Genomic DNA, 10,932 nt, shown 5'->3' on the forward strand with positions numbered 1-10,932 from the left:
AGAAGTTATTTACCATTTTAAAATTCATTGCGTTGTACCACTCATCAAAGCATCATTTAACTAATAGGGGATCGAATGTTAAATCTTTACCATAGACAGCATTATTTTCGGTTGGAATTAAACGTGTCAGATATAACAGAAAATTCAATTTCCATTTAAATTAAAATCTGAAGATTAGTTTTAAAGCTAAACGTATAAAATTATTGTAAAATTTATATTTCACAAACATTTATTAAAACACAGTAAAACTATTATGCGTTAAAATATTAAATCTTTACCACAGACTTTATTACTTTCGATTGGAATCAAACGTGTCAGATATAACTTCAATTTCCATTTAAACCAAATTTTACAGTTTAACTTTAACGTTAGAAATATAAGAAGTTATTTACCATTTTAAAATTCATTGCGTTGTACCACTCATCAAAGCATCATTTAACTAATAGTGGATCGAATGTTAAATCTTTACCATAGACAGCATTATTTTCGGTTGGAATTAAACGTGTCAGATATAACAGAAAATTCAATTTCTATTTAAATTAAAATCTGAAGCGTTATTTTAAAACTAAACGTATAAAATTATTGTAAAATTTATATTACACTAACACTTAAAATTTAAATACCATTTAAATCAAATTTTACAATTTAACTTTAAAATTAAAAATGTAAAAAGTTATTTAACATTTTAAATTCATAGCGTTCTATCACTCATCAAAACATATAATAGATTGTTAAATATTAACCACAGACTGCATTATTTTCGGTTGGAATTAAACGTATCAGATATTAAAGAGAATTCAATTTACATTTAAATTGAAATTTGAAGCTTAATTTTAAAACTAAACAAATAAAATATAAAATTATCGTACTACTTATATTACACTAACACTTATAAAACTATTATGTGTTAAAATATTATATCTTCCCCACTCACTGTATTATTTTCGGTTGGAATTAAACGTATCAGATATAACAAAAAATTTAATTATCATTTAAATTAAATTTTACAATTTAACTTTAAAATTAAAAATATAAAAAGTTATTTAACATTTTAAAATTCATAGCGTGCTAGCACTCATCAAATCATAATATGGAATTATAGAATGTTAAATCTTTACCATAGATTGCATGGTGTTTCCTTGGTTCCAAAAGGATCAGATGTAACAACGAGAAAAGTTTGCGGAAATCGTTTTCCTTCCGAAGCTTTTATAGGGGTGGTTGTATCGTTGTCCTTATCTTCTAAACAATCGGGGTTAAGAAATTCTCGTACTTGAAAATACATTGTTAAAAATTCATTTAACATATTGCACTACTTTCACTAACACCCTATGTGATGAATATGTGATGAATAATACACTATGTGATGAATACTTATATGCTTGAAATCAGTCAATAATTCTTTTAAATTAACAGACGAATAAATACGGACAAATATTACTGCTTAAAATTACATTCATTTTGAAATTTTTAAAATGTATGAAAATATTAATTCAAAGAAGTAAAAAACCGTTTTGTATTTGAACAGTTAAAACGATATAATTACTTTTTTCTATTCTTCTTCTATTTATTATTTCTATTTGCTTCTTCTAATTGCGTCACACATTTTGTATGCTTGGATAAATTTTTCAAGTTCAGTAGTTTTTTTTAAATCCAAGTAATTGTTTATTTTGCTGTGATTTCCAAATTAACAAAATGTTCCTTATTTTTGCAAAAAATATAAACTTTTAGAAACAATGATGAAGGCGAAGCTATCACGGGGGTTGGTCCTAGTTTTGCATGAAGGAAAAATTTAATTATTAAAATGTTTGTTTTATGATATTGTTCAAATAAATTGCACAAACTCAAATAAAAACTATTTTATTAGTTTGAATAACATGGTGAGATAAATAATTGATAGTTCATAAATAACTCCTAATTAATGTTGATAATTTCATTGTAATAATTTCAGATACCAATAGCAAGTATAAATTGGTGAATGAATTCGAAATTACAAGAATCTATTCACTGTTTCAGAAAGGGAATTTTATATCAGGATAGTACGTAGATTGTTGAATGTCCGATCCCGTGTAAAATCAGCTTTATTTGATGTACTTTTCTGAGATTCTAGTGATTCCTAATTTTTTTTTTGGGGGGGGGGGAGAGGAGCTTACGAGCACTAAATGATCAAACTTCATTGAGTTGCCCATTTCAAATTCTTATGTAAAATGCATAATTCCAATTTCCAAAAAAATCTGTGACATATTTAAATTTTTTATTTATTTTTGAATGAGAAAAAATTTGTTCTGTCACATTAAAAAATTTGTCTAAAAGGTGTAGATAAGAATAAAAGAATTCCATTAGAATATTCTGGTGCATGTTTTGGATTTACGTTCGTAGAACAACTTCAATCCACATTCAGGATCACTATTTGTCATGCCGTGTTCGTTCGGCAGTCCTCCGGGTGAATCGCTTGGATTGCATGCTTCTCCTTCCACTGTAAAAGAATAAAAATTACTTAAGAACCCCCAAAAAATAATTTTCCCTAACCTATAGTTTGCCTACTGTAAAAACTCCTCTAAGAAGCGAAAATTTCATGGACATCGCTTTACTTCTGGTGCTAGTAGTAATGAGATTGATAGCACATCGGCTGATGCTAAAGTTGATTCTGCCAGTGCCAAAAAGTTAAAATCTGGCTATGAAGAAGTAAAAAATTCTTTTAAAGATAAACGTGAATCTGTAGGAGGTAATAGAATTGTCAGTTTGGCAAATTTTCCATGGTATGTTCCCCTGACTGTTTCTCTCTTGGATTAGAACTGGTAGAAGACTCTATCACAGGGTTATGCTCAAATATGACCATTAAATGTTGTCCTTTTTTGAAAGCATTTTCAACAACAGAGAAACAAAAACATTCTTGCTGTATTAATTCATCAATTGTTTTAGGGCTACGTTTAATCGGGAAAGGATTTTCAGCTGGAAGAAAGTTATGTGCTTTCCTCTGTTTACCCTTTCTAGCAAAGGGTGCTTTTCGAAAGCAAGAAAAAAAACTGTTGAAAATTGTTGAACACTGTGCAGAAGTTAACATGAAATCTGCTTTAGATGAAGTTAAGAGTTCACGAGATGTTGCTAAATGTGGAATATCTGTCGATGGGACATGGCAACGCAGAGGATACTCATCATTAAATGGATGTGTTAGTGCTATTTCCATCGACACTGGTAAAATTTCAGATGTTGAAGTCGTGTCACAGTACTGACGTATATGCTCAAAAGGTAACAAGTCATCAGAGCATATCTGTGCAAACTATAAAGGTTCAGCTGGTAATATGGAAGTTGTTGGTGCTTATCGCATCTTTGAACGGTCCAATGCAAAAAATGTGCAATATAGTGAATATTACGGTGACGGAGACTCGAAAGGCCATGACAGCGTAAAAAACTTTTATTGTGATAATTCAGTAATGAAACTAGAATGTATTGGACATGTCCAAAAACGTGTAGGTGGAAGTTTGCGTAAATTGAAGAAAAAGGTGAAAGGTATAGGAGGCAAAGGTAAATTAACTGATAAATTGATAGGCAAAATCCAAAATTATTACGATATTGCTGTAAGAAGTAATGCAGGTAATCTACAAAATATGATAAGTGGTGTAATAGCTGCATTTTATCATAGTGTGTCTGGCAAGGATAATCATTATCATGGACAATGCCCCGAAGGTATTGAAAGTTGGTGTCGTTTTCAAAGAGCAAAAGTAATAGGAAAATCGCTCAAAGAAAATGGATTATCAAATAAAATTGTTAATTTAATCAAACCGACATATTTAAAACTGTGTAGTACAGCTCTACTACAAAAGTGTCTCCATGGTAAGACACAAAATTGTAACGAAAGTTACAACAACATTTTGTCGAATATTTTGCCTAAAGATACTTTTATTGGACTTGAAACATTTCGTTTAGGTACTTATCTAGCTGTAATTCTCCTCAATTCAGGGCATAGTGGTTTACTATCTGTGTTTAAAAATGTCAATTTTTCCTTTCATGAAATACTTTCAAAAGAAATAACTAACTTTGATAAAGAACGTATTTCGAGCTCTATAAGACATTCTTTACCATTGACGAAGTTAGTTCGAAAAAAAAGAATAGCAGTACGAAAAACTAAATGCACTAAATATGAAAAAAAAGAAGGTTTAACAAATTCATATGGTGGATTTTAAACCAGCATATGTGATGAATAATTTATATGAATTATACTTTTATTTACTATATATTGTATTTTAAATATTTTTCGTAAGTCTTTGCAGTCTATATTATGCTATATACAGTGGTGGCCAAAAGTGTAGACACTTTTTGAAAGTTTCATGTTTTTCAACTTTGTGTGCTTGTAGAATATATTAATTTTCACTTAAATAGAAACGTTTACATATCAAATTAAAGGTAATTTAGTGTAGAATTTAATAATAAATACAGTAGGTATTACAAAAAAAGTTATGCAATTAATAGTAAGATCTATCTTAGATTTGCATTTTTTTTAAATGATACTTACACAATCAATACTTATTAGGATAACCCTTAATTTTTAAGACAGCTTCACAGCGTCTTTTCATCGAGTGAACGAGTGTTTGGAGTTCATCTTTCGTAATCACATGGTGTCAAGAATCAATTACAGCTTCACTTAGTTGTCTTTTATTGGAGGGACGTTTTTTTCGTACAAGAATTTTCAAACGTCACCACAAATTTTCAATTGGATTGAGATCAGGGCTGTTTCCTGACCATGGTAATATATCTATGTCTTTATTTTGAAAGCATGCTTTGCATACTTTTGCTGTATGGCATGGAGCTGAATCCTGCTGAAAAATAAATGGTGCGTTGTTGGAGAAGAGATCCCTGATGGAAGGTATCAATTTTGGTTTCAGGGCAGTTTCGATGTATTTTTTGGCATTCAGGATGCCATCAATCACTTGAATTCGGCCCACACCATCTGCAGATATACATGCCCAAATCATGACATTTGATGGATTTTTAGTAGTTGCTTCAACGCAATCAGGATGAAGCGCTTCACCTACTCTACGTCTCACGTATTTTCTACCATCACTTCCAAAGAGCGATATTTTACTCTCATCACTCCAGATTACTTGCTTCCATTGATTTTCTGACCATTTAATGTGTTATTTTGCCGACTTAACTCGTTTTTTGCGTTGCCTTTGATTTAGATATGGTTTTTTCCTTGGAATTCTAGCTTGTAGTCCAAATCCTGATAAGCTCCTTCTTATTGTTCTTGAACTTACTGCAATACCAGCTGCATTCATTTCACATCTAATGGCATCTGATGACATTTTTCTATCTTGAAGGCATAGCCATTTAATTTTTCTATCGGTAGTAGCACTTGTGCATTTTTTTCGGCCAGATTTGGCATCCTGAATGCCAAAAAATACATCGAAACTGCGCTGAAACCAAAATTGATACCTTCCATCAGGGATCTCTTCCCCAACAACGAACCATTTATTTTTCAGCAGGATTCAGCTCCATGCCACACAGCAAAAGTATGCAAAGCATACTTTCAAAATAAAGGCATATATATATTACCATAGCCAGGAAACAGCCCTGATCTCAATCCAATTGAAAATTTGTGGTGACGTTTGAAAATTCTTGTACGATAAAAACGTCCCTCCAATAAAAGACAACTAAGTGAAGCTATAATTGATTCTTGACACCATGTGATTACGAAAGATGAACTCCAAACACTCGTTCACTCGATGAAAAGACGCTGTGAAGCTGTCTTAAAAATTAAGGGTTATCCTACTAAGTATTGATTGTGTAAATATCACTTTAAAAAAATGCAAATCTAAGATAGATCTCACTATTAATTGCATAACTTTTTTTGTAATACAGATATTGTAATACTGTATTTATTATTAAATTCTACATTAAATTACCTTCAATTTAATATGTAAACGTTTGCATTTAAGTGAAAATTAATATATTCTACAAGCACACAAAGTTGAAAAACATGAAACTTTCAAAAAGTGTCCCCTTTTTTGGCCACCACAGTATATGCTATTTATATTATGTAATTCGACTTATATAGTATTTCAAAAGATGCAAAACATTAAAAGGAAAACTATATTTGTAAAAAATTATATCATTTAATGTAACACATTTAATCTAGTATATTATTTTAAAATGTTAAATGCATATATTTCAGTAATTAGAAATTTTAACGTTAAAAATTATCTGATTGCCATTACTATATGGTTCCAAAATTAAAATTACAGTAATTTGAAAAGTTAATTATTATTGATATGTACTAAACAAAAGCTTATTCTTCCAATATAGATTAGTTTTAGATGATTTTGGCAATATAATTTTTTGAAATTTTAGTTTTAATTCTTTAAATGCAATTTTCTCAAAATCAGATTTTTTCGCTTTTGATGACACCGTAAAGATGATAACTAAAAAAGTTTTTAAGATAATTCTCTAAAATTTTGTACCAGTGTTTAAGAATATATAACACATGTTTGGAACTAAGGATTAAAAAATTTTGTTTATTTACATTTGTTATGATTGTTTTTTTCTGTGATAAATGTAACTTTTTCGAAAATTTTGTACTTTTATAGCATTTTGGCTCATAACATACAAATAAATGGAAATACTGCAAAGATAATAGTTCATAACACAGATAAATGTCTTTTGAGTATAATAGTAGAAGGGTTTTTTATTTTATGCTTTAGAATAAGTTTTACAGCTTTTTCCGTAATGTACAAAAAACGCCTTATTAATGCATAAAATTACCAATTTTTTCAAAAAATATATATTCCTAGAAAAGTTTTTAGCCAATTTTACAAGTTTCCACCTAAACTCAAACAAAAAATGAGTTTAAAAGTTAATTTCAAGCAATATTTTTAAAAAAAAGTTATCACTAGTAGTCAGATACCTTAAACGTTTAACGCTACATATTTATTGGCCGGGAAATCACTTGGTAAGATCCAGTTCTCCCTCATTCATTTCCATATTGTTTTGGTTCTCACTAGCATAAAAATAATAAAAGTCATAAAAGTATTGTTTTTCTATAAATATTTTTTTAGTTTCATTTGATACACATATAATTTAATAGGATAGTATTTTCCATTTTCAAACTTAGCGGATAACAATTGTGAAATATGAGTGAAAACAATCCCACGGACAATGCGACGGATTTAAAGTTATGTCAAGGTACGTCTCTTGTGAATATCAATTGATTGTTAGGTTTTTTCTTTTCTAATTGCCATTTATATTTCACCAAATGCAGCCATGAGGGATATTAAATTATTTATTGCAAAATCTTTATTGCCACTATCCACTGCAGGTTCACAAGCTCTGGCAGACGTTACTGGTGAAGAAATTGATTCTGAGCGGCTTGTGATCCCTGCAGGAGATTTTAATGTGAATTTCTCGTTACCTGAAGCTGAAACATTATTAACCTTCCTTAAAGACAAATTTGGATTGGAAATGATAAATGGTAGGAATGATCCAACAACCAAAGGGGTAATTTCACTTTAAAATTTTTCTTTTTTTTTAAAAAAAAAGAACATTTGTTAGATTTTTCTTTTGGAAATTTAAGTCTTATATATTTTTAAAGTACCTTCTTTAAGATATAACTCTTTAAATTTCGAAATTAATACTTAATTTATTCATTCATTTTGAATCAAAGCTAATAAATAAAATGTTCTAAAAGAGTATCAACAAGTGTTCAAGATCATCAGTGCTTAATTAAATGTCTGATATGCACTTCGAAAAAGATGAAATAATGGATTTTTGATTATTGAAACGATTCAATCCATGAAATCCAATATAAAGTCTTAATCCATAAAACCTTTCTATAAATCCTCAATTTATATAAATAGCTATTTTCGACTTGTGTGCATTTCAAATTATGTGCATACAACATGAACTTATTCATTTTAACAGTTATTGCAGTATAGTAAAAATTTCTCCGGTATTTAAAAATCTGAAATTTTTTTTCAAAATTCTTTAAACGTCTCTAAATTTCCGTTTGAAATTACAAAATAGCCATTCATCATCTCAGTTTTCAATTCTCAAATTATTCAGATTGTCATACTGTAAACAAATTGTTGATATTATCATTTAAGCGTAACATTTTTCTTTTTTGTTTATGAATTTATAACTGTAGGACAGATTTTTTTTTAATATGACTGTACTTTCTTTTTACTGTAAACTTTTTTAAATATACTTTGAATTTGTGAGATGGAATGCAAATCATGCTTATATTTTTAAATATTTTTTGACATTCATAATTTACATGAATTCTAATTATACAGATCAAAATATAGCAGGTTTGAGTACCGTTTAAAAAAAAACTGAGTCCTAGTACCGGTGAAAGATAGTAGGTTCGAGAACTAACCAAATGATAGTTGGTTCGAATATACCTAAAAAAACACCGTAGGTTCAAGTACCGATCAAAAAATATGTGGTTTCTAAAAATGATCAGATGATAGTAAGTTAGCGCTGCGATAATAATAATTTTAAAAAAAAAAAAAAAAAAAAAAAAAAAAAAAAAAAAAAAAAAAACAGTTTAAGTACCGATAAAATAATAACGTTTTTGAGTACCGTAAATAAGATAGGTGATTCAAATTTGAAACAAAAGAGAGGAAATTTGAAAACTGATAAAATAAAGTGAGCTCTAATTAAGTGATATTTAGTTGTTGTTGTTGTTAATTTACGTCGCACTAGAGCTGCACAATGGGCTATTGGCGACGGTCTGGGAAACATCCCGGAGGATGATCCGAAGACATGCCATCACAATTTTGATCCTCTGCGGAGGAGATGGCACCCCCGCTTCGGTAGCCCGACGACCTGCGCGTGAAGTCGAGCACTTTACGGTAGCACAGTTTAACGAGGACCGATACCGCACACCCTCGGTCCCTACGCAGACTGATCCAAGTGGTCACCCACCCGCACACTGACCGCAGCCAGTGATGCTTGACTTCGGTGATCTGCTGGGAACCGTGTCTTAACGATCAGTCCACTGCGGGACATATTTAGTTCTCAAGTGTAGATATCGTGGTGTTCGATTGCTTATCAAAAACTGTTGTGATTTCTAAAGCAGATTGAATGATAGACATTCCAAGTATCGAGAAAGAAAAAAGACTGATTGTATTGACTCATTGTACCTGGTTTCAGTACCGATAATATGACAGTGGGTTTGAGAATTTAAAAAAAAAGTGTGCTCGAAAAATTGTGGGTTCGAGTACGGGTGAAAAGAGAGTGAAATCGAGTAATAATCCATAACGAGGAGGTCCGAAATTTTATCAAAGGATAGTGGGTTTGAGCCCAGAACAAAAGAGTTTTTTCGAGCACTAATAGATAGTGTGATAATTTGATTTTTTTAACGAAATAGAATTGTTTAGAAATCTATGAAATGATATGGCAACAAATATCGATAAGAAAGTAGAGTGGGTTCGGTATTGATGAAAACTGTGTGAGGTTTCTAAAACTTGATCGAATGATAGTGGGTTCGAGTTCAAAACAAAACAAAAGAAAGTCTGATAGTCCTGATCAAATGATACTGGGTTTCATTATCGATAAAATAATAGTGATTAAGAGCATTGAAGAGATGAGGGTGGATTCGAAAAGTGTTAGCATAATAGTGTTTATGTAAGTATCAATTGAAAGATAGCGGATTCGAATTAAGATCAACTGATAGTAGATTTGAGTACTTATCAAATGATAGCGGATTTGAGTTCTGATAAAAAAATCGTGGATTCGAGTACCCATAAAAAGATAGTGGGTTTGAGAACTGACCCAATGATAATTGGTTCGAGAATACCTATAAAAGCATCGTAGGTTCAAACACCAAACAACAATGTATGGGGTTTTCAAAACTGATCAAATTATAATGGGTTTGAGTGATGATAAAGAGACAGTGGTCTTGAGTACTGATCAAACGGTAGTGGTCTCTAGCACCAAAAAATAGTCGTGGTTTTGAGTATTGAGCATAAGAGAGTAGATCTTAAAACAAATCAAATTATAGTAGGTGCGTACTTTATTTACCGTGCACTAGAGCTGCACACTAGGCTATTGGCGAAGGTGTAGGAACCATCTCTGAAGATGATCTAAAGACATGTCATCGCAGTCGTGATCCGAGTGAATTCGATCACTTTACGGAAGAGCAGAGAACCGATACCGTGCAGCATCGATCCCTACGGAGGCTGATAAAAGTGGTGACCACAGACAGTGCTGCCTGACTTCGGTGTTCTACTGGGAACCGTGTCTTTACGATCAGTCCACTGCAGGGCCAAATTACAGTATATTTTCAAGTAAACACGAAAAAATAGTGGGTACAAATACTGATCAAACGTTAGTGGATGCAAGCACCGATAAAAAAAAAAGGAAGTTTCGAGTATTAAAGAAAAGAGAGTGTTATTGTGAGTTCGAGTTCAAATTATTGTGAGTTCGAGTATTGAACCCCATAGAATGGATTCGAAAATATAAAAAAATAGTTGACTCGAGTATTGGTCAAAAAAGAATTCAATCTAGTAATGATCAATTTTGAGTAGGTTCGAGAACTTATCGAATGATGGTAGGTTCGAAAACCGATGCAAAAGATAGTGGATCGAATTTTTAAACGAAACAGAGTCTTTTTAGAAATTGATAAGATGATAGTGGGAACGAATATCTATAAAAATGAGTTAATTCGAGTACCGATAAAAAGAGGACGTTCGAGTAGTGATAAAAAGATAGTGGGTTCAAGTTTAGAACAAAAAAAAAAAAAAAAAATGTGGGTTTGAGTACCTATGTAAGGATAGCGGATTCGAATTCTAAACCAAAGAGAGTGGATTATAAAAATTGAAAAAATAATCGAAAACTAATCATCCCCTCCCTCCGTGTAGTAAATGGTGACTGATGCACATTAAATCTGTCGAGTCACAAAGTGTTCCCATAACAAATCATACCTCTGGGGGTACCCAT

The 10,932-nt window shown here is 31.1% G+C and overlaps 1 protein-coding gene across 2 annotated transcripts in view; it reads right to left on the reverse strand.

Annotated features, from left to right (window-relative positions):
• LOC147810122 (uncharacterized) overlaps nt 1-1,344 on the reverse strand; it is an 8,672-nt gene extending 7,328 nt beyond the window's left edge. For both annotated transcript variants that reach the window (XM_087162985.1, XM_087162984.1), the window contains exon 1: nt 1,119-1,344. In XM_087162985.1, coding sequence (XP_087019111.1) covers nt 1,119-1,130 — 12 coding nt within the window. In that variant the 5' untranslated portion in view covers nt 1,131-1,344. The remainder of the gene's footprint in view (nt 1-1,118) is intronic.
• Between the last annotated feature and the right edge of the window lie 9,588 nt (nt 1,345-10,932).

This window comes from Parasteatoda tepidariorum, chromosome 5 (genome assembly GCF_982258835.1).
Source record: "Parasteatoda tepidariorum strain Cologne lab strain chromosome 5, Ptep-v5.0, whole genome shotgun sequence".
NCBI lineage: Eukaryota > Metazoa > Arthropoda > Arachnida > Araneae > Theridiidae > Parasteatoda > Parasteatoda tepidariorum.